We start from the raw sequence: 25,510 nt of genomic DNA, 5'->3' as shown, positions 1-25,510 counted from the left end.
TACAATGACACCTTGGGGGCATAGGTGCATCATTCAAAGGCTGCGTTACACTTAAAATGTGTATGCCCTTCCCTCGCTAACTTCATCCATCTCACAGGCTCGGATGTACGTCATTGCTTATGTTGCGCGAGTGCCCACCACTGGCGGAACCTGTGCAGTTGGTTCAACTGGAACACCTTAAACCCTTGATCACTTGAAGCATGTTGAAGGCTGATGTCAATTTGTGGAATTAAGTGATTTTTGCACCTGACAAAACAGATGTTTTCAGATATTGATGTAACCACAGACACAGTATTATGCTGTTAAATCTCAGTATAACTTTTCTGCTGCTTAACTGACCTAACTACACTTTCATTAGAGTTGCGTGGGGGTGGGGTTTATGAAGCGTGATATGCTGTCACATCACAGTCGAGTTGCATTGTGGGATATGTAGCTGCCTGAAGCATACATCAGAGTAGGCTCGCTCCCTTGGTCAAAATGGAGGGGTTGAGAGTCTGTCAGTAGAAACTTCCCTCGCACACTGAACGAAATGGAACGGACGTCCAAAATGCCGGCAGGGATTCCCCTGAGGGGAAGTGCTTAGGGGAGTTAGTGAGTGGATGGTAAAAGTGAAGTGGAACGCAGCCAAACACTATAGTTTTCAGTTCAATCCATGAGTAAAAATGTCCAATAACAATGTGGTTACTGTGATTTATTGAGTAGTATTCAGCTGATCATGTTATCCTAAAATGGCCGCCCCCATGTGGGGACCCTCTCCATGTAGAGTAAAACTGCTTTTATAAAGTTACTGATATAACTGGAGCCTTCATCTCACTTGAGTTGTCATGAATTTATACATCTATTTACTATTACTATTTAGTTATTTTCGAGTAAAACGTTTTTAATGTATTCATTGTTGTGATGTCACAAAAGCACAGATTTTGAAACTAGATGTTTTGTAGTTTAGTGTCAATAAATGCTCTTTTTAGACTGGAGAGGAAATTTTGAAACAGTTTTACTGCAAAAGATAAAGGACACTTCCTTTTTTTAAATTCACTTTATTGCTAATTTTAGGATTCAGAAATCTTGTTAACAAAATAAACATTTGTATTTGACCCAGTGGAGAAAGTCTCCCATCACCCTTTAAAAGTAGTAAATATTGCCAATACTATTTGTCAAGAAGCAAATACGTTTTCGCTTTTTTAATAAATATATCAATAAAAGAATCATATATTCACTGTCTGACATTTCTCAGCATTGATTAGTCTTCAGGTTAAGCTCGAATCAAGCTAGCAATAGTTCAAAATAACTAGGGAAAATAAAAGCCTCCACAGCCATCTGAGCAAAGAGAAGTCCATTGCTTAATTATACTTAGAGTAAAAACACAGTCAAATCCCCATATCTCTAGAATGTATGACACAAGCAAATGAAAAAAGGCTAGGCTAGTTGGCACATTCACCATTACTTGCAATTGTTTAGTCAGGCCAGCATCGCGGTCATTACCCTGCCCCTTCTACTACGTCGGACAAGGGCGACCGCTGAGTGCAGGGCTGGCCTGTGGCATAGGCGACATAGGCGGTTGCATAGGGTGCAAAATGAGAGGCGCCACAGGAGAGGTTTTTTTTTGTTGTTATTGGAAGTGCGCCCTCTCGTGATGACTGTGCGCCCCTTTACCCATAAATTGAGCACTAGCGCTACACGATTTTATTATAATCGGACCCTTATCATATGTGGACAAAATGAGTGAAAAAATTACCAGATTATCAGGTGCACAAGGCAGAAAGCGACACAAAGAAGAGGAGCAGAAAAAAAAGAGCAATATAAAGGTAAGAATCACAAGTTAACGACTGTTCATGTCAGCCATTGATGTTTATTTACTACTTTGAAATAGCTTATTTAGAAAATCTTAACTGGCACGGACACTGTGGGCCATTTTTTGCTTGTTTTATTTAAGTTTGGTGCAAGTTAAGTGCAGTGTATTTTCTTTAAAATAAACTTAAGCTTCCATAATGTTGTTTCAATTTCAGTTATATTGCTGCTTGCTTTCACTTCACCAAAAATCTCCTAAAGCCTAGATTACACCGGGCGCTCCTGCGGCACGTTCCGGCTCCGATGAGGTTTTGTTCCGTCCTCCATGCGGCCTCGTACCCCACAGGGAGCATTTCAGAAGTGGAGCGCTGTGAGGCAGCTGTATTGGCGAGATCAACAAACAACAATAAACTACTTTGCCTGTCCGATGTTGATTCCTTTTGATTTTGTATTTTTTCCTTGATTTTTGGGGTTCTACCATGGGTAAATTGGCTGAATGGTTATTTTTTTGTCCGGTTTAATTGTGTTTATTGTTGTGTTTATTGTTGTGTTTATTGTTGTTATGAATATGATCGGGAGTCTGCACAGGGTGTTTTATTTTGAAATTGACCGAATGTTCTGACTTTAATTTTGTATTTGAACTGTGCGGCTTGGACGCGGCGTCCCTCAAAAATAGACAAGACGCCTATCTTTAGTGAAGCAGAGCGGAGAGCTGCTTCTGGGACACTTCTGAAACGTGCCGCGGCGTATCTGGTGGAATCACAAGCATTGACTACAGTGGACGTGATCAGCTCCGGCGGCCGCGTCGGAGCCGGAATGCGCCGCAGAAGTGTAATTACGGCGTTATTGTCTTCAATTAAAAGAGACTATGATTAGGACTGTAGTCTAAAGCATTCATGCTAAGCACCCTCAAACAAACCTTAGAGCACCCTCAATTGCAGACCAGGGCAAACTACTATACATGGGTCGATTTATAATGAATGTTTTTTATTAGATCTTTGATTTATCTAGCTTTGGGACCTATCGCACACCCATAAGCTTTTAATATGCTCAGGGTTGCCAGTAATAGATGCAACACCCCAATCAAATTTATCCATGCACAAATAAGAAATATTTCGGCTTATGTCATACTTAATTTATGCAATCTTGCAACCATGTATGCGAGTGTACGCATTCTCTTTCTCTTCTTCGAAAAAAATAAAATAAATAAAAAAATAAATAAAACTTAGCACTCAATATTGCAATATTATGCTCAAAGAAAAGTGTGATGCAGCCACTCCGCATCCATTCGTGAGGCTCTGTGTGCTGTTTAGTGCCAAGTCTGCGAGGAAACCTTTTCAGTGTTGAACTTTAGTAAAATCCCAATAGATCTTCGCATCATTCGCACACGGAGGGTACACGCAAGCAAAACCAAGTGAGAGAGGAATATGTTTAATCTTTGTGTTATTTGTGAAATGCTGAAGTCCCTCACACTTGTATGCGAATGTTACTCTGGCAGTAATCATTGATCAAGGTCATGCAGCCTGTTTTATTCAGTTGTGTGCTGAATGGGATGCCAAGCAAACCATTGACGAGACCCACATCATGACCCATGAGCATGCAAACGGGTTTATAATGTTTTCAGAATAAAACAACTTTATCCACTTTGCGGCAAACAATAAAATAAGCTTTTAGAATCTATAATTTCCAAATATTTTATTTTACTATTAAACCAGACTCCTGATGTAGACTGTTAAATTGAATGCTAAATTACCATTGCATTAACGTATGGTAAAATAAACAATTAATAATTTTATTCAGCCTTTATTCAGTTTTACTAACACATGATAGAAAAGTAGCAGCAAAACTTCAAGCAATCGCAGAATGGTCCCATCAGTCTATCACTCATTGAGTGCATGAGTGCACTAGTACTTCTGGGCTTAAAACTATGCAGAACTTTTTATCTTCTCTCTACTTAACGGCTGATGTGGCCCCTGTACCAAAATAATCGCACACACCTGCTCAATTGAATATGTAAGACTAATACTGTAAATTGGCAAGCAGATTTCCTTGAATCCCAGCAAACACACAAACATCCCTGTATTTTGTGAACACACAAAATGCTGCATCAATGTACTGTATGTCCTAATCTGCAGGCACAGAATTTTGCTGTCATATTCAGCGACAGATCATGTGAAAAATAAAACAAAAAAGGAAGCAATAAATGTTTTGTACATGAAAAACTGTTCTTTACGTTGTTTTAGTAGCATTTAAACATGATTTAATCTATTAAAAAATGTGTAATTACGATACATCTCCACTTTATACAAAGCACAGGGGTTGATCTAAAATCAGAATTGTTGCATTTTTCAGTGTGAACACACTATTTACATTACAAATTGTAGAAAAGTATGGAAGTGTGTGATTTGGGACACAGCTATTGTGTCTTTGCTAATAATAAGGTAAGACCAAATTGTTAAACAGTACCTACCGACAGTGGTCCAGTGAGGGACAAACCACAAACCGCCGACAGGGTGTTGGGCGCCCAAGGCTCATTGAAGCACGAGGGCAATGAAGGCTATCCCGTCTGCTCCGAACCGACAGAAGGTCTACTGTGGCACAAGTCACAGAAAATTTTAATAATGGTTACAGGAGGAATGTGTCACAACACAGATTGCATCACACCCTGCTGCGTATGGGGGCTGCATAGCCACAGACTTGTCAGAGCGCCTACAATGTGTACACAAGCGTCGGAACTGGACCTTGGAGGAGTGGAAGATGAGTCCGATGAGTCCCATTTTCTTTTACATCACGTGGACGGCCGTGTATGTGTGCGCCGTGTACCTGGGGAAGTGATGGCACCAGGTTGCATTGTGAGAAGACGACAAGCCGGTGGAGGGAGTGTGATGCTCTGGGCAATGTTCTGCTGGGAAACCCTGGGTCCGGCCATTCATGTGGATGTCAATTTGACACGTGCCACCTACCTAAACATTATTGCAGACCAGGTACACCACTTCATGGCAATGGTATTCCCTGATGGCAGTGGCCTCTTTCAACAGGATAATGCGCCCTCCCACACTGCACACATTGTTAGGGGATGGTTTGAGGAACATCATGAAGAGTTCAAGGTGTTGCCCTGGCCTCCAAACTCCCCAGATCTCAATCCGATTGAGCATCTGTGGGATGTGATGGATCAAGAAGTCCGATCCATGGTGGCTCCATCTCGCAACTTAAAGGTTTGAAGGATCTGCTGCTAATGCCTTGGTAGGTTGGTGCTCTTTTGGTGGCATGCAGAGAACCAATAGCATATTAGGCAGGTGGTCATAATGTTTTGGCTCAACAGTGTGTCATGTACAGTAAGTGATTTGAATGTCATTCGTATCTGTAAATGTGAAAACATTAACGGGGCAGTTTTCAGCATATCAGGTATAAGACAAAGAAAGAATGTGAGCATATTGTAAATGAATTGAATGAATATGGGTATCTGGATAGCTTTTGAAATTGCCTTTTAGAAAATTCACTTGACATTGCCTTAGAAAATGATCCATTAAACTCAAGGTAGGAGAGTTATCACCCTCAGATGTGAACTAGAACATGTTTAGACCTATGGATTTGACTCCATTACATTTTTAAGGTTGTAAGGACAATGTCATATTTTTATTGAAAATATTATTTTCAAATAGTTCACAATAAATCACTACTAAATGTGCAGTATAAAGACAGCATAAAAGTAGCCCAAACAACGTGTGCACTATATTCCAAGTGTTCTGAGGCCAGACAGAAGCTTTGTGTTGTAGGACTACTTATGGTATTTTAATGTTATTTTTTTTGTTCTCTTTGGAGCTTGACAGTTGTGGTTAATATTGTAATGAAAGGAGCTGCGTAACGATTCTTGAAGAAAAGTTTGGGTTAAGATAAGGGTGAAAAACTTGAGGGTGAGTAAATAATTTTCTGTAAGTAAATGTTTTGCTGGCCAGCTGACACAGTCATGTCATTTTAAAGATACATCAATAATGGAAATGTAAAAATGGGAGAGAAAAAAAATCAAATGTGATATATATATATATATATATATATATATATATATATATATATATATATATATTTTTTTTTTTTTTTTTTTTTTTTTTTTTGAGACTGCACAAATAAGAAAGGTAAGCTGACAAACAGGCAAATAGAAACAATGCATACACATCTTCTATTTGTGTGTTGCTCTTGTTTGGTGACTAGTTTATGGTTATTGTTCAATCATTTTTACCCAATTTTGGTTAGTCAATCTTTTATCTTCATGTTCAAAAAAGTATTAAATAACAACTGGCCCCAGCCTGCCAGGTCTTCAACCACCAGTGAAGCCCTCCAAATGCATGGTTTATTCTGTATTTTCATGATGTTTTGCAGCATGGAGAGGAGAGGAGAGGAGAGGAGGTTGTATTCAGAAATCAAAGTTTGCTGTCCATGGTCCTTAGCCTGGGATGACAGCTTAATGATCATTTTTAGCAAAACTCTCTTCCACACATCACATTACACGGTCAACAGACTGCACCCAAGTCTATCCTGCTGTGCCGTTTGTCCTTGACTGCTCAACCCGGCAGTGCCATCCAAAAAGTCAGAGTGGAACTTTCTCCGCTCAGCTAGTTGTGGCCAGGATCTACAGCCATTAATTTTACATCCTCTGAAGGGAGATCATGTGGTCAGAATGGGCGATAATTCACACCTGGAACAGAAACCAGTGTATGTCTCCATGGAGCAGTGGCTACACTTAGAGTATTGCATTGGAAACTGAGAAAGGCAATAAATTGCAAACAAGGAACCTGAGGGTGATAATAGCCAATCAAATCTCATGTTCTTTTCATCAATTGCCCAAGCAATGGCACGGTTGTCCCTCTCTGGCCTGTTATTACTCACAAATAGCATCATGAAACTGATGGGGCAGATTTATTTTTCCTGACGAGGGGACAGACCTTTTGTAATGCATTAGATAGAGCCATATGCCAGCTGAAACGTGGCCCTAGGTTCCCACAAATAATGGCGGCCAATACACCAAACAGCCAGCGACTTCATTTGTCACTGGATTGTGACACCTACTATTTCTTCTATGAGCAGTTTGTTTTTAGAAATGTCAGCCAGGCACTGTGGATCAGTGCTCTTAAAGGCAAAATCACTAGGGCATCAGACTGTTTAAAGGTGCACTCAGTCATGTTTCCTCATTAATACAGTTTTACTCCTAAATAGTAGATGGAGGCTCATGGGGGCTGCCATGTAAGAATCATATGACCAGCGAAATCCCATGCATTTAATCTAAGTAACCACCCTGCAATTGGACACTTTCACTTGTGTATTAAAATGATCTTTGCTGACTGTTAAAAGTGAATTTCTACAATGGCATCTGAAACTGAAAACTATTGATTTTGAATAATGCCGCTTCCACACCACTAGGTGTCAGTGAAAGTCCAAGATGACACAAACAAAAAAAGTTACTGAGTGAACACTTAAACAGCTGAAGTGTGCAGGAAATGCATTTCGCTCTCTCCTCTTATGGCCGACCACTTCAGTCCTACCTGAGAAAGAGTTTAAGGCGGACTCCATACCAAAATCAAATGTTTGGATGTATTTTCCCAGAGAGGAATATTTTCAGCAATTAAAACCTTTAGTTTCACACGGTTCCTCACACAGAGCTATCATATGTTTTCGGAAGAAGTGGTAAGTTATTGTGACTGTACTTGTATCTGCTTGTTATGTCTTTTATAGTGTTGGCTGGTTATATTCTTGTTATATTATTGGTTAGGTTTAGAGGTTGGGTTGGGGATATTACATTATTGTATAATATACCTTACATTTAACTTACATTAAACGCGCGTGATAAATCCTAAGACTGCCGAGCCTGTGATAAAATCATCCGAACTGAGGTGAGAACAGCATGACAATGACATTTTGATGATGCAGGCAAAAGCACGAGTGCCAAGAAACATGTGCATAACTGCCATGGATGATACTACATGAAGATCCTGTTTTTATACTTATCCTTCCTTCTGCCTGTCCTTTTTTCATTCTGAATACAGATTGGCTGCACACGTAGCCGAAGATTTTCTCTGTACACAGAGACTCATACGTAGAGTAGAAATTAAATAGAGCCATTAATGCATGCAAGGTGAATCAGATTCTTAGATCTCAAGAGAAGAGGACTCAACTCACACATTGAAATCCATCCTGATGGCATAACATGGCCACAGTTCAATGTGCCTGTCTATTAGCTTATACAAGTTATTGATCCATCCACCCACTCATTTCTCATTTACCCTGCAGCAGTCAAATTCAGGGTCTCTTATGCGCTTCTGGGAGCAGTCAGCCAGGCATAAACCTTGAGACTGTGCTGATTTTAATAGTATATAATTTACGGAGTGATGAAGATGAGCAAGGTGAATTTAACTTCCTCTCTGTAGAACCCAAAGCACCTTAAAAAAAAAAAAAAAAAGAATCTTTAAAATAGAAAGTTGCACTCTCAGCAGTTGTGTCAGAGACCTCTTATACTGTTCTGATCTTTAAAAAAAATGTTTTTTTACAGTGAAAGTCTTAGTAATGTATGTATGCCTTACCCGCAGGGTGACATCTAAAACAATTATGAGTCAGTCTTTTGTACTCAGCTACACAGTGGTTCTAAATACTGAATGATGCTCACTTATAAGTTGTACCATCATTTCATTTATAATCTCAGTGCATGACTGCTGAGTGTGTAATTTTTGTGCCACTAACGGCACCAAACCTAAAAAACAATGACTGTGTCAAACAAGTTTCAAACATCCCCCAACACCATTGCTCATTCAGCCCATATCACCCCATCATCTATAAACTACACTGGATACCAGAGCTGGATCTTGATCTTGTGGTCTTGAAACCTCTTGAGACATCATAAATGTCTATGTCCAGTGTACTAAAGGTAGTAATTACTTCAACAGCTTGTCAGTACAGTATCTTCACCATTCTCCAGAAGTGTCTGGCATGGGGCCCTGGGTGGCCATGAATTGAAAAAGTGGAACCATGGAAAGTAAAATGAAACTTGATTGTTCAGTATCTAATGAATGCTGTAATAAATCCAGCATTTTCTGTCTCAGTTCATTAAATTTACAGCCTTGTTCTGGGACTAACAAATCTTGGCCTCAAGGGGTACCTCATTTTTCCCAACAAGTAAAGTGACCAAAATTATAAATGGGAGTTGTAGTTAAAGTCATGGATAGAGTTGCTAAGGCATAAGACTTGGTTTAGATGAATTTTGTTGGATTCAAATACAGTAACATTTCCAATATAAAGTGAAATAGATTGACAACTCTGTCTAATAATTGCAATATTTGCATTTCATTTTCAGGTTATGTGCTGCACTCTTCTGGTTATTTTGAAGCATTGCAGCAGTATTGATCGATAACATACTGTATGTCATGTACAAATTGAGTAAGAGTGTGGTAAGCAGTGCCACTTTTTACTTAAGTTGCCCTTTAGTCAAAGAAATAGAGATTATTTTCACACACACACACACACACACACACACACACATATAAATAAGTAAGCATCTATACCCGAGGACCATAAAAATACAGTATGTGCTCAAATAAATAAAAACTGCAAATAAATAATTCCCAGTTAAACATACTTGTAAGTTGTATCAATGGGCAGTAATCAATTTAAATGAGTTGTTTGTACAAAAAACATTTTAATAACTGTTGAATTCCAAAATTGTATTTTACTACACACTATCCACATTTATATATATATGTTTAATAACTTAACAGAAATGTTAAATTCTTGAAAAACAAAATGAAGCTTGTAGAAATATCCATTATTGAACTGAATAAACTAAGAGTATTAAGATTATAATTATTCCTCATTCTGATCATCAGGGTTGCAGGGATCAAATGTTGCTCCCTCCTTGCAGTTCCCCAAACTTTGTTAGGCTGGGGAAGCTTCTTCAATACATAATTTTGTTTGAAAAAAGTACTTGATCATTTCTTTGAAAAGTGGATTTTCTTTGCCAGTACTTCCTCTGATTCTTTGAAGAAATTGGGACCTCACTTCAAAGTTTTCAACGAAACCAATGTAATAATATGTTCTGCATTTGGATGAAGAGCTTACTACAGTTGAACAACTGAAACATGGTTTATACAGTACATTGGCAATTCACCAATTGGCAGTTATGATTATTAGGTGATTATTTAGTTGCTACTTGTTTGTATTAAAAAACAAATCCTGTTTGAATATAGGGTTACTTGATGAGGTCATGTAGATTTTTTTCTGTATAAGAGAGGGTGGGCATGTTGATTATTTTATGAGGGAAGCCTAAGAGGCCTAAACGTCTGTGTCTTCTGTTTTTTTTCCCACAGACACATGAAATTAAAAAATGCAGTTATATTATCTGTGTATTGTATATCTTGTATATCTTGTCTAATTCATCAGAAATGTTCCAAATAATGTTCAATTTGTTGTTCTTTCTAAAAAGGGTATTGTAGGATTTTTAATCAGAAATCACAATGGCATTGAGACGTTTATTGATGTATTCCGTACTCCATTTAGATTGAATGCAAATACAGTAAACACACACCACTTGAGCACTATGTGGCTATAAAATTCTGAAGGACAAGTGCAAATGGAAGGAAGTGGTTTATAAAGATAAATCCAATGCTTCATGCCATGCACAGAGCATCAGGAACCTGGTTTCACTTTATTTGTCCAGTAGTCTGCCCTTTTTTAACTTGTATGTCATGTTAGATTCTATAGATCTAAGAAGAATACACAGGATTTACAAGACTGATTACAGAATCCCATATGACCGACTGTAAATGCCAAAACCAACCAAGCAAGATCTCACAAAGATTTTGTTTCAGTGGATCACAGGTAACAACTTTTGTCTGTTGCCTCAGGTGGCGTTGAGTCGATAAGGCACCCAAATATTTATATGACAGTTCTCCCATATTTATCCCAGTAACAGTCCTTGATTCTGTTCTGACGTTTGTGTATCAAACAGTATCAATTGCTTGCACGCCTGTTGTTTATGTTTCTAAATCAAACTCGTTGATGCTCTTGCATCTCCGCTATACAAGACCACCCTCCCTTCAACACAACAATTCAAATAATATTTTAATCTTTTTTTTTTTTTTTTTTTTTTTTTTTTAAATAAACAGTAGCTAAACATGTTATGAGCAGGCCTACATAGAATCTGCGGCCACAGATCTAAACAGAATTGGAACAGCCATCATTCACAAAGTTCTACATTTCTCCAACCTCATATGTTCATCAAATATTTTGGCTAATATGATTCTTCCAGCCACCAATAAAAGTCTAGAACAGTGGTTCTCAACTGGTTTTGCTTAAGGACTCAGATTTTACATTGGACATCGAGTGACAACAAAATTGTCTGTCATACAAAAGTAATCAAAATCAAATCAAAATGTTTAAATTCAAATGTTTTAATATTATATTTGAATATGCAGGCATGTCAACTAACCTGTCCATATTTGCATCTGCTAATTTGGCTAGCTTTAACTAAGTGACTGAAAAATTTGCACCAAATACTTTACACTCAAAAAAAGAAAAAAAGTAAAAACTAAAGCAACACAATTATAGAAATTATTTTTCATAGCTTGATTTCATTGCATTCTGTCCATTTAAATAAGTAAAATGGTAGTTAACTTAATCCATTTGAGCTGGGACTACATATATACTTTCTGTGGTGTTAATGTAGCATTGATGAAACTGGGCAAGGGATTGTCATTTCCCAGCATGCTTTGCATGGGACTCCATAGGGAGAGTAGATGTTAAAATTAAGTGTTAATTTATGTGTTTTTGTGCAAGATGAATATAAAGGGGGATGCTTGTTAGTGTTTAATGTTTTCTTATGTTGAGATTTAGAAGAGTTTCTGTTATATTGGAGTTTTGTGGGTTTTGAGGGTGAAGAGTGGAGCTTGAGCTAATGATGAGGACAGGTAGATGTCACACATGGAACAGATGTCTCACTTCTTTGAGCAAATGCTGTGGTAACTGTAGCATAGTTACTAAGCTACACTCTGTAGTGCTTCCAGCCAGCATGTATTTACCATGCTAACTTTCACTAATTAGTATATAAAGAAATAAAAGAGATTTATTTGAGTTACATTGGCATGTCTAATTTTGTTGGGTTTACCCAATTCAACTAGGTTCTTTCTACATAAAGTGTTTGTGTTGAGATTACATAGGAAACTTAAGTGAAGAAAGCCCATTTCAAACACATGTAATTTGAGATCCACTGGTCTAGTAACCCTAGCTCAATTTAACACATTTTACCATGCTTAAATCTATTCCACAGAATTCTGCAGACTCCGCCTCAGCCTGCTTATGAAAAAAAAACAACAACAACAACAAAAAAAAAACATGCTTGCAGTAAATAATTAGGGCCTCCAGTGATACTACCCTGGAAATATAAAGATCTTTTGTGTGATAGGGCTTTTTTCAACAGCAGATCAGACATGTTCCAAGGGTCTTCCATCCCCCAAGAGACAGCAGTGGGAAGTACAGTAGGGTACAGAGACCGAGCCATAGTTAACAGTGACACATTTGTGCATATAACCATAATGTAGAACAAACATAGTATGCATAATCACAGTTTTATCTATAAACATATTCATTATTGCAGATTACTTGACAAGAACAGCTCACAGTATCCAAATCTCCTCAATTTGCTGTTTTCTTAGGCTACTTAGAATGCATAGTATATATGGTATATGATGATAATTTTTCATGACATATATTTCAAACATTTTATATATGTTGGAATATGCACATAGATAGACGTAATATAATATTCACACTGCTGTATGGTGATGTTTTGGAGATGGAAAACCCAAGGGCTCACATTCAGCAATCATATAAATACAAATATATCAGTCATCCAGCATAACTTAAAAAAAATGCAAAGAAAAATATAACACATCCTCATATGATAACTGATATTTAAATAAAACATCTCTATTAAAATTGTGCTGATATAAATTTCAATATCACCCAAAGCATCATTCTGGTAACTGCAACAAAACCTATGAGCCCCCTTGCATTCTATTGCATACCTTGTACATAGAAAGCATCCTCACTGAAATTGATTTGGAACACTACCTAGGCAGCAACTCTGTGTGTCATACAAATAACACTCCTCATGCAAAAATAAATAGCAATCAAAATACATAGCAGAAACATGTATTAGGTAAAATAGCCCATTTTTAATTAGACTAAAAAAAAAAAAAAATCAGATAATTTTGGGTAATTAATGAAATATAAGAATAATCGGTAACACTTTACAATAAGGTTCCATTTGTTAACATTAGTTAACAACATTAGTTAACATTAACTAACAATGAACAATACTTATTAACCATTTATTAATCTTAGTTAATATTAAGTTCAACACATAGTAATACATTTTTAATATCCAAAATTGTATTTGTCAACATTAGTTAATGCACTTTTAACTAACATTAACTAACAATGAACAATTTTATTTTTCATTAACTATAACAAAGATTAATAAATGATGTAACAAATGTATTATTAGTTGTTTATTCATGATACCTAATGTATTACTAATGTTAACAAATGGAACCTTAGTGTAAAGTGTTACCGAATAATCAATATTGTTCTTGCTTCATCTGCCATCTTTGGATGGATTTTTTTTCCCTGGGCTCATCGGAATACGTATTGGAATAGAAGATTATCTGCAACGCTTCCATTTCTTTTGGAACATCCTTTGCTTGGAAGCACGCCTATGATGCCTTAAAAGGCTGCCTACGTAGGCAGTTCACTAGTTTTGTAACAGAACCGGAGTGTCAAGTTGACAATGGAAAGATTGGTTTGACCCAGAGAAACAAAGAAACAAAAGTGGCTTTTTTTATGCCACTGTTGTCATGGATGTCAAGCCAATATACACCACGTGAACATGTCTGTTGGTTATTATAGGATGTGTCATTCTGCTTTGTCCCTTCAGTTGTTTAAACATGCAGGGTATATAATTATCTATACCCTTTATAACTGCTCTCAGTTATCCGGTCTGGCTTGTTGTATGAGTGTTCCCACCATCCAAAATCTGGGTTTTATTTCATGCAAATGCATATGATAATCTAATTGATAAATATTTATATTTAACAAGCAAACACTTGATCAGTTATATTTTAAAAATCTTTACAAAGCTAAAAAGACAACACTGGAGTATATTAGTGACAGTTAACACTAGAGGCTGGCCGGGGGCCATCTTTTGAGGCCAGCACAGGTATGTAGCTTGTGTCTGTCCCTTTGCAAATTTTCTTCCGGGAAATCCTTGAAAGTCATGCATGAATCCAAAATGGAAGACCGAATCTCCTGGACAATGTTCTTATGAACTGAGAAATATATAGTCCATGCTATAACTGCAAAATAATGGAGTAGCGGCAATTTGTTGGACAAGAGTTTAAAAAAATTAAAAAAATTAAAAAAAAATCAACAAAAGGTCAGTTTAATTCTGTGACCTAAGTCTGATGTCACAAGTGCATACATGACAGCATGGGGTAAATTTGCCAACACTTTCAGTAATTTTTTTTTTTCTTTTAATTCATTCTAAATTTAAGGTTAAACTATTGACATGTATACAATTCAGGCAGTTGACTCAGACTACTGTTGTTATAGTTGAAGGTAAGTACTCTGCATGGTACTGTACATTGTACTGACATCAGAAAATGGGATATTGTTGGCCTGGGGTCACGTTTGGCTAAACAGAAGAACAGAGGGGGCCACAGCAGTAGTTAGGGAGAGCTAAACACATGAGTGGTTTGTTTTGTATACATTTTTCAGTAGCGTAAGTCATCTTCTCTTGATTGAAATATAAAGTTAAACTGATATCCATCCAGAGCTGATCTTCTTGTCACTGTTCCAAACGGCACCCTCTAGTGATCAAGACTGGAACAGAAGGAACAATGCACAGCATACACACACACATAAACATGGGGTAATGTTCAATATAATAATGTTAAGAATACAATAAAATATACACTATGTGCATAAAACGACGGTAATGCTTTCTATGTAGCCTGTATAATTTCTTATAAAGGTATACTTAAAGTCAACTTGAAATCAAAATGTACCTGGTCTTATTGTGCACGATTTATCAGTAAACGGTATTCCAAGTCTCTTATAGAGACCACGTTTCACAATCCAATCAATTCTCAAACGATAAATTCAAGTCCTGACCTAAATTTTTTCTCGTTGAATATTCTGTTGCATTTGAAAATATGTTACATTTTGGAAGTAAAATGAGCTGCAAACGATGTTTTATGTTGAGGAATATTTCTGCGTTCAGTAAAACTTAAGCTCTGTTGACAGCACCTGGTGTCATTCTGTCAATTACCAAATAATTCATAATAATTTAAACTTGTCTCTCAGTAAAAAAAGAAAATAAAATAAAAATAAAACGTGCTTTATGGATAGTTACATTATGTCCCTTTATGGTATTGAAAAGTTACTGGGTTTGCACAAGCAAGGTTGCTAAGAGACTATCACACTAGTCTCATGCTAACATGAACTGTATAATGTTGTGTCTTGTGGCTATATTTGTGATCATTTATTCTGGCGCTTTACAATCTCCCCATAGACACCCAGTGCAAGTGCATTACTATTGTTTGTTTGTTTTTCAACTGAGAAACAAGCATACATTTTTTTCCTGTGATAATCAACAGCATATCATGAATGTTCTTGTGAATAATTGTAATCAGTTCTAATCACTTACAAGACCTGTTTATGGTTATATACCTATAAAGAGTATAACACATTAAAACACATAAAATCATGTATTAAAATGCACAATACTCTTTAAACATGTAACCATGTATAGGTATTATAACTAAAGCTGTCAAAATTAACATGTTAATCCATGCGATTAATAAAAAAAAAAAAAGGTTTAACGTGTTGTGTTAATTTTTCTTTATGCGATTAACTAATTTACCATTAATACTGCATAAACCAGCATAAACACTGGTTGGAAGGCCAGAATCTTTGCGATGTGTCCACCAAGAGTCATTTCACTGATGCACACACCACATACACACACAGCAGTGATTCAGTGTCGGTGATAAAGTGATGGGGAAAGGAGCTCTTAGCGGTATTTGTTGTACAAAACAAGCCTAGATGGAACTTGTGACAGAAATCATTGTAAAAAAAAAACCAAAACATTTTTCAGCCTATGAACGTGGCCTTACGACTGCTGTAACAAAGTAGATTGCCACAGTCTACCAGCAGATTAATATTGTGGAGAATGAGAGTTTAAGAGATTTAATGCCCATTGCAATGAATATGCAACCTATCTGGGGACTAGTTCTTTCAATTAGTCAAACTCCCACCTAGACTTTGGGAAACGTTTAATGTTACTTGAATTGGTGTTATTTTAGTGTATTCCTATCTTTGTTTTAAAAAGTTTAATCTACTGACAGCTAAGATAATAATACGATAATAATAAGATATCTTTTAATAAGGTACTAAGTGTAAAAAAAAAAAAAAACCTCACAATAAAGAGTAGGCTATACTCTACATTAATGTTGTGTGTTTCCTGTACCTCAGATGTCCGATGTTTCTCTTCATAGGAAGAGTCTGTTTCCCTGACCACTACTGCCTTTGTCACCAGCATGTCAGGATGCTGTTGTTTGGCTTCTTGTATTGCCATTGCAAGAGCCTACAATAATTTACGGTTATTTACAGTTATAATTCTACAGTGAACTTTAGCACATACTGTACATATACAATGGCCTCAAAAAGTCTGAGACCACTAGTGAAAATGCATCATTTTTTTTATCATGAATTATATCATCAGCATTTTGAGTACATTTTGGCACACATTCACTCTTGTATGGACCTACAGAGCTGAAATATTCTTCTAAAAATCGTAATTTGTGTTCTGCAGAAGAAAGTAAGTCATACACATATGGGATGACATGAGGGTAAGTAAATGATGAGAGCAATTCCCTTTAATTAACTGTCCCTTTAATCCAGCATGATTTGGGAATGTTCCAAAGATCCTCTTGCTTTAATGGTTGCAAGTAACTCTGACCTCCTGTACAAACGACGTAACATGCTCAATGACACAAATTTGATTATATTTGATTAGTGACCTAAATATAGTGCAGAATATTAAATATATCTTCTTTGTACAGGTTTAAATAAAAAAACTAAAAATCCCAGATTTTCATTACGATCTCAGACTTTTGGACCTCAATGTACACAAAGGTAACATTACAACACCAGGGAAAAATAAATATATTTTTCATTGTAATAACATGTTATTTACTGCTTACCTGATGCTGGTCCACATCGTCATCTCCTGTTATGACGATTCTTTTCTCAATCCTGGTCTCTGCATATCCTCCTTTCACTGTCTGAAACAAGCCAAACATACTTTCATATAGAGGAAGAACTGCACCTCTGACAAGATATTACATTATCTGCCAGTTTACAATGATCTCATATTTGTAGGTATTCCTATGCAAAGTGTATTCATACATTTTTTCTGTTTTGTATGATTCAACACTTAAATGTACAATACCAACACATTAACAGCATCTAATCGTTTACCTTTGTATGTTTTAATTAGGGGTGTGCAGCGAAGACATTATCTGTAGCTGTATCTGTTGCAATAGCAAAATTATTTGTATCTGTATTTGGATATAATCGGATGTGGACAAGGTTTAAACCGGAAGTGCAAAAAAAAAAAAACTACATGAAAAGCCCATGTTTGAATGTAACTCTATTCAATTTATTGATTTCATATGCCTTGTATAATTCATAAAACTATTTATTGTTTAATTATTATTATTATTATTATTATTATTATTATTTATTCTTCATTCACTCTTCTGAGTTGTTCACTCTGAAGCGCACATAGACCTAGACACATTCAATCTTCTATTCGTCATGTGTCATCTTGTCATGGATTCACAGGTCAGAGTTCGCCAAACTTATAACTAGTGTATGCAGCGGAGTACAAAATTTCTTCGCATGAGCTTGCGTTTCTGTTCTCCTGTGTTCAGATTCATTTGAATGGTAGTAAATAAAGCACAAAGTGAAGTGTAACCGCCCCTTTAGAAACCAATCACTTCACCGTGCCCTGACTTCACACACTGCCTGATCGCCTGCATAAGGAGCAAGTGAGATAGAGAGGTCTGTTCTCATATGTCACAGTCAAAATGTTTTTAACATTAACAGACATTTCAGTGCCAAGTGGAAAATGTGTACGATATAGTGCCAAGGAGGAGGACGTGGCCTTGCCGTTAGAGGGAGAGAGAGAGAGACGCATGCGGCCGCATTGTATGTTTGTTTATGTTGGTTTTAAGTTGAGTTTGACATTAAAACCTTATGTTGACTGTTCAGCTGGTTCCTGCCTCCTCCCTGCCCAACCTTTATCTGTTACACTGATTTCAACTTGAAATCGCACCATGCGCACTTTCATTCATAAAGTTTACTCCTTAGTCATATTGAGTTCACAGACTCATTGTTGCATTGTAAATTTTTATGTTTTTATTTGAAATATTGCTTTGTCTTTTGCTTGTTATTGGATAATCAGTCTAGCAGCTTTTTGTTTATTTATTTTTTGTATTGTTCAGTAGAATTCTTTATCATTATTCGTGCCTTTCCGATGTAGAAGCTGTCAATACATTGTTGATATTGTATGTTTCATTATCTATTAACATATAAAGGTGCTAGAACCACACTTTCTGTTTGAATACGTAATGAATACGTTCACTTTAAAACCAATTTTTAATCAAAACTTAATTATCTTATTATGGTTCACAGATAACTTCCTGAGCAATTGACTTGTCCATCCACAATGCAAACATGATTGTGTGACTAAAGCTCTATTAAGCAGCACTTGAGTACGACATCAGAAAATTTCTCTGTGTTTGTTCAAAGGGACATTCTCAAACTCTAGATTGATGAGACATGTCTTGTACCTTCGTCACTTGAGTCGTGGTGGCTGAGGTAACGTTTTCTGTGGTGATGGTGAGAGGAGACGCAACAAAATCTCTTGCCAGACTGTTTGTCCTTACCTGTAACAAATCCATGTGACATTAAACATTTTACTGTTAAATAGACCAAACTGACATAAACTGCAAAAACTAAGAAAAAAAAAAAATCCCTTACAGTATGTTATAAAGCTAAATAAATACCTTTATAATTTAGTGTGTGTATAAATATATACAGTATATAGCGGAAGATTTCGACAGGCTATATCTCAGTAACTGTTAGGTTTTGAGTCAAAAGTCCAATTACACAGATGTGTTATCTATAGCAGTGGTTTTTATATGTTGGTTTCAAATGCACTGTTCAAACCCTCTTAAATTAAACGAATTTTTATGAATTCTAAAATTTCAATATCATCATATTTTTGTAATAGCTGTTGGGTAAACAAGTGAACACAAAACCACACTGTACACATTTATTCACCTCAATTTTCACATGAAACCAATGCCACTCGTTTAAAGGGATAGGTAACTCAAAAATGAAAATTCTCTCATCATTTACACACCCTCATGTCATCCCAGATGTTTATGACTTTCTTTCTTCTGCTGAACACAAACTGAGATTTTTAAACGAATATTTTAGCTCTGCTGGTCCTCACAATGCAAGCCAATGGTGACCAAAACTTAAAATCTTCAAAAATCACAAAGTCAGCATAAATGTAATCCATAGACTCCAGTGATTAAATCAATAAATTCTGAAGCAAGATGACAGGTGTGGGTGAGAAACAGATCAATATTTAAGTCTTAATTTCCTATAAATCTCCCCCTTTAACCAGCCCTGAGATATTCTTCTTAAAATCTTCATTTGTGTTTTGCAGAAGAAAGAAAATCATACACATCTGGGATGATGATGAGATAATTTTTATTTCTGGGTGAACTATCACTTTAATAGCAGGTTCCAACCTACCCCATATGTGATAACATTTTACAACTTCATTTCTACTAACTAGTAACAACAGCATGCCCAGCACCATACCCATACATACCCAAACATAACAGTAAACTCATTTCAAGAATTTAAGAATAAGCCTTTAGATCAAAAGGCAATCAGAAACTTTTACACACACATTTGATGGGAGTGTATGCTTCATAGAAAGTGTTACCAGGTTATCTGAGGTTTAATAAAACACACTTCATATCTCTGTATGTTTTTAAAAATGTATTATGTGCGTTGACTCACAGGGGACCCGTTCTCTTTAACCTCCTTAACTCTGCCCTCTTCCTGTCTCTGCAACAAACATGACAAGAGAATCAACATATGAAACAGGATTTGTCAGGGGAGTACAGCATAAAGAGCTATAAAAGCAGGAAATATGGCCTTTTTGCCAGTGGATGGCAGCATAGCTTACAGCAGCAGCAGATATTGCTGAATTTATCAATATGAGGAAAACATTACACATTATGTTCATTTTGAAAGGCACAAACAGTAACGTTTCTGTGCACACAAGGCGTTTCAGAAGGAAATGTGCAGGACAAGCTCAACGGACACCTACCGAGTCTACCTTCTGTGGCTGTATAACGTCAGTACTGGTCTCCTTGCAGTTGACAACAGTCTTATCCTCCTGCATAGACTGCTGTCACACACACACATCACACAACAAATAATATGAGGGGATAATAAGGGCAAGGCTGGGTATTTCACTCTAGGCCATCTGACTGCTATTCCCCAACTCAAAAAGTTAAGCTTCAGTGATAACCTCTAAAACTCTTGGCTTTGGCTCATCAGTTTTGCTAAATCGATGTCATTGAGGTACGCAGTATTACAATTTAATAAGACACCTGCAGGGCAATGCGCACATACACATTAACATAGACACATACGCACACAGCTTCCAGAGTTTAATGAGGATTTTTCTGTCATTATCAGTCTCATTAATTTCCCCTGTTTTATTTTATTATTATTTTTATTTTTTTTATCCTTGCTAAAACAATTATTTGCCTTCCAGCTGAAATATTCAACTTTGGAGTGACTATTTGCACTCACCCATTAATATTCTATATGTTATGATTAACAAGAACAACAACAATAATAATAACAGTACATATAATACAGCATACTACAAACACACTATACTGTACATTCTGTGTTACTACTGTATTATATATAATGTATTATATATAATAAAGTATGCTAGATAAACTATTATCTAATATAACACTAACATAGCATGAATATTAGGTACATTTAAACACATTGAATGTCTGTCCACCTAAAATAATACTCAAAAATGATCATTTGCCATCATTTATGCCTTATTTTTGCCTTATGCCATCTCAAACATCCTTACTGGATCGGGGCCTTGTCGTGGTAGAAGGGCTTGCAAGATCTAGGGATCTCCAGAGCTATATCATCAGAAGCAGTATGCTCCTGTTAGGGTCTCCCATGGCAAACAGGTCTGGGGAGAAGATCCAGACTAACACGATTCAAAAACCCCCAATGGAAGATGGTAAAAGGAGAACGTTTACCCTGCCCGGAAGAGGGTCACCAGGACCTACCCCTGGTGCCAGGCCTGGGGGTAGTGTTCCTAGATGAGAGCCTGGTGGCCGGGCAACCCATGTAACCCGGCCGGGCTCAACCCAAAGGGGGGGGGGTGGGCATGTGGCTGACATGCCTCTGCAATGTTGCATGGACCTCGGGGACAGTGCCTTTGGATTGGCAAACCGAGTTGGTGCTCCCTATATTTAAGAAAGGGGACCAGAGAGTGTGTGCCAACTACTGGGGTATCACACTTCTCAGCCTCCCCAGGAAAGTCTATGCCAGGGTGCTGGAAAGGAGACTTGGCCGATAGTTGAACCTCTGATTGAGGAGAAACAATGCAGATTCCACCCTAGCCGTGGAGCAGTGGACCAGCTTTTCACCCTCTCACAGATAATTGAGGGGGCATGGGAGTTTGCCAATCCAGTCTACATATGTTTTGTGGACTTGGAGAAGGCTTACGACCATGTTCCCCCCAAAAAATTATGTGGGAGGTGCTTCAGGAGTATGGTGTGCCAGGGCCACTACTGCGGGACATTCGGTCCCTGTACATGCGAAGCAAGACCTGTGTCCGCATACTCGGCATGAAGTCAAGCTTGTTCAGTGTGGGTGTTGGACTATGGTGTGCCTTGTCTCCACTTCTGTTTGTGATTTTCATGGAGAGGATATAGAGGCACAGCTGAGGTCAGGAGGGCATTCTATGTGGGGGCCGGAAGGTGATGTCTCTGCTTTTTATGGATGATGTTGTCTTTTTGGCACCATCACATGTATGCCTCCAGCATGAGCTGAAATGGTTTGCAACTGAGTATGAAGTGGTTGGTATGAGAATCAGCACCTCCAAGTCCGAATCCATGGTTCTCTCACGGAAAAGGATGGCATGCCCTCTTTAGGTAAGGGGAGAAAATTTACCCCAGGTGGAGGAGTTTAAGTATCTTGGGGTATTATTCACGAGTGAGGGGAGAAGGGAGCGTGAGATTGGCTGCAGTCTGGGAACAGTGGCAGTAGTAATGAGGTCGCTGTACCGGACTGTCGTGGTTAAGGGGGAGCTGAGCCATAAGGCAAATCTCTCTATTTACTGGTCGGTCAACATCCCTACCCTCACCTATGGTCATGAACTCTGGGTAATGACCAAAAGAATAAGATCATGGATACAAGCGGCTGAAATGAGTTTTCCCGCAGGGTGGCGGGACTCACTCTCCATGACAGGGTGAGGAGCTCAGCCATCTGGGAGGAATTCAGAGAAGAGCCGCTTCTCCTCCACATTGAGAGGAGCCACTTGAGGTGGTCTTGGAATCTGGTAAGGATGCCCCCTGGGCACCTCCCGTTGGAGTTGTTCCAGGCACGGCCAACTGGGACGAGACCTCTAGGTCGGCCCAGGACCCGCTGGAGAGATTATATCTCCCAGTTGGCCTGGGAGCGGCTGGGGTCCCCTGGATTGAGCTGGAGGAAGTTGCAGGGGACAGGGATGTCTGGGCCTCTCTGCTCTCCCTATTGCCACCGTGACACTAATGGACTAAGTGGTAAAGAAAATGGATGGATGGATGGATGGATGCCATCTCAAACTTTTGGGGAACACAAAAATGGTAGCATGAAAGTCCATTTGACTCAAGTGGTTTAATCCATGTCTTTTGAAGCAATACGATGGAGCTTGAAAGTTTCTGACCCCATTGACTTGCATTGTATGGCTATAAACATCATACATTTATGAAAATATCTTTGTCTGTGTTTTCTCAGAAGAAAGAAAGTCATATGGGAGAGAAAACGATGAGAGAATTTTCATTTTTGGGTAAACTATTCCTAAAACTGCATTTTAATTTTGTAGTACTAATTATAAAATTTAACAGAGGCAGTGATAAAATTGCAGTTAAATTCTCACATGATCAGAGACTTCTTCAAAAGCACGAGGCATTTCGGAGCCATTGGAATGCGGTTCCACTTTTCTCAAGATGTGGGCGGCACTCACAGCGCTGGCATCTTTCTTGGCAACAGGGGGCTGATAGGTAAAAAAAAAAAAAAAAAAAGGACAAAATAGTTAAACTTTAGTATATGGTGTCTATAACATGTTTGTTGAGTTTTTTTTTTTTTTCAAGTCCATGATCTGAAATTAAAGGTGTAATATGCAATTTATGTGCCACTCGTGTCAACAATTTTAATTGCAAAAATAACAACCTGTTTTAAATAGGTTTTCTGAACACTCCCATTGTCTGCCATTTGTCAGACAAACAAATAGTCCCAATTCACTAGTAAGTAAGCCATTTGTTGCAGAATCAGCTTACAAATGGCTTGCTTATACTGTAATTGCCTCTGCATATTAAGCTGGCATAAGAGATTGTTAACATCAAGAAAATTACACACATCACCAAGTCAAGATGATATTTTTACTGCACACTAGCATACTGTGTGTTCTGCATGTGGTTTCCTGTGGAACATAACATACATTTATGCAAGATCACTAATTAATCACAATGAAGTACAAAAAACAGATGAGTGACAGTGGGAGACAAAACCAAAATTGAAAAAAAAAATCAACTATAAAAATGGAAATATGTGACATAAACAAATCCAACTCCAAAGAAAAATCCAAATATGTTACACAAAACATAAAATAAAGTCACAATATATATATATATATATATATATATATATATATATATATATATAAGGGAAACACAAATAATTTAATGTAGTACAAAATATGTATTGATTGTTTCTCTGTCCTGTTGAATGATTGCAAACCGTTCCTTACAGGTTCTATTTCCTGATGTGGGCGACCTTTGAGGAAACGTTCCCTCCCGGGCGATACATGATGCAAATCCACATGATGGGTGGTATGAGGCCTGGGGGTCTCCTCAAAGCAATCCCCATCCATCTCCACCTGTTGGTCTTTCTCACCCAGCTCCACCATGCCTCTTGAAAACTCCTCCATCCCACTATGCAAGTCCATTATGACAGTGAAATCCACCTCCGCTTCCAGGCTAGATGTGGAGCTGATAGTCATGCTGGAACACTTTCTCTCGATGGCTAGGTTGGGGTCCTTAAAGCCGACTAGCTCACGATTATAGTCGTCGTCCAGGGTGGAGGCAGGCCGCCACTGTTGAAGAAAGAAAGGAGGCCTGTGTTGCTACATCACGTCCAGCAAAAGCCGTGACACAGAATGAAGAAGCAGCAGTGATGGAGGTATGAAGAAATTCATGCTTGATGAAAAATGTAATGATGATCCATAGGATCATACATGCAAAGACATCTCCTAAGGCAGCATTTCCATTCAGCTCTCATGTATGACAAAATATCATATGCCAAGAAAATGAAGGTGTTTGAAGATGTGATCACTAATAGAGCAAGCATGGTAAACGGATACATAAGGTTACAGGAACTTTTCATAGGTAGAGGCAGTATGAGAATAGTCTCACATAGCTAGATTTTTAATTTGATTATATCTCTATAATAGATCAGTGTGGGGAAAAAAAAATCGAATAATGGCATGGATGCCTCTTTGAATGGTAATAAAAATAATGTAGGAAAAAGTGGAAAATGTGTCTAGACTTTGTGATCAGAATTATTCAGATCAGAAGTCTGTCCAAAACAAATAAGTACTGATTAGTTCACAGATAAAACAAAGTGGAATATACAGGTGTGCTTATGTATAACTGGTTTGCTTGATATAAAGTGCCTCAGAAAAACAATCTGGAAAACTTTGGAAAGTCTAGTTATTAGTTTTTCCTCATTCTATTAACCTGTTCCCTTTAACTTTGTTTCTTGGCAGACTGATAAAAAAAAAAAAAACTGTGCCCTTACCCACACAAGCAGTGTAAAGCTAGCCAATCACTGGAAATGGTGATTTCAGTGAGCTCTTGCCATTTTGTGTGAAACATTCTTAAGATGGTCAGTGAACAGATTGTGGGTGGTCCGTGAGCATGCCATCTGAGGCTGAAACTAGTATGAGCATGTGTGATGAGGATGAGGGCGGGCTAATCAGCCGAGGAGAGGGATATGGCCGAGCCGGATGCGGCAGTTCAAGAGAGAGAGAGCCACATGCAGCTGCCGTGTGTGTTTATGTTTATGTCTTTTTAAGTTTTCATTAAACATTATTTTGACTGTTCAGCCAGTTCCCGCCTCCTCCTTGCCCATTTGAACCATGTTACATTGGTGTCGAAACCCGGGAAGGAGGAGGGATGCACTGTCGTGTAGTCCTCGCCACTGCCGTCTGCTTGGACGCGGAGGA

At 37.8% G+C, this 25,510-nt stretch overlaps 1 protein-coding gene across 8 annotated transcripts in view; it reads right to left on the bottom strand.

Annotated features, from left to right (window-relative positions):
- Nucleotides 1-10,284: 10,284 nt before the first annotated feature.
- LOC127425928 (band 4.1-like protein 1) overlaps nucleotides 10,285-25,510 on the bottom strand; it is a 187,516-nt gene continuing 172,290 nt past the window's right edge. For 6 of the 8 annotated variants that reach the window (XM_051672250.1, XM_051672253.1, XM_051672254.1 and 3 more), the window contains 8 exons: nucleotides 24,035-24,379; nucleotides 23,165-23,281; nucleotides 20,306-20,386; nucleotides 19,993-20,040; nucleotides 18,744-18,839; nucleotides 17,091-17,171; nucleotides 16,355-16,471; nucleotides 10,285-14,706 (listed from right to left, as the gene is read on the bottom strand). In XM_051672250.1, coding sequence (XP_051528210.1) covers nucleotides 14,701-14,706; nucleotides 16,355-16,471; nucleotides 17,091-17,171; nucleotides 18,744-18,839; nucleotides 19,993-20,040; nucleotides 20,306-20,386; nucleotides 23,165-23,281; nucleotides 24,035-24,379 — 891 coding nt within the window. In that variant the 3' untranslated portion in view covers nucleotides 10,285-14,700. The remainder of the gene's footprint in view (nucleotides 14,707-16,354; nucleotides 16,472-17,090; nucleotides 17,172-18,743; nucleotides 18,840-19,992; nucleotides 20,041-20,305; nucleotides 20,387-23,164; nucleotides 23,282-24,034; nucleotides 24,380-25,510) is intronic. The other 2 variants (XM_051672252.1, XM_051672256.1) reach the window with 2 other exon arrangements.

This window comes from Myxocyprinus asiaticus, chromosome 35 (assembly GCF_019703515.2).
Source record: "Myxocyprinus asiaticus isolate MX2 ecotype Aquarium Trade chromosome 35, UBuf_Myxa_2, whole genome shotgun sequence".
Taxonomy (NCBI): Eukaryota; Metazoa; Chordata; class Actinopteri; order Cypriniformes; family Catostomidae; genus Myxocyprinus; species Myxocyprinus asiaticus.
The sequence above is the reverse complement of the archived record's forward strand: the minus strand, read 5'-3'. Positions and strand labels throughout refer to the sequence as shown.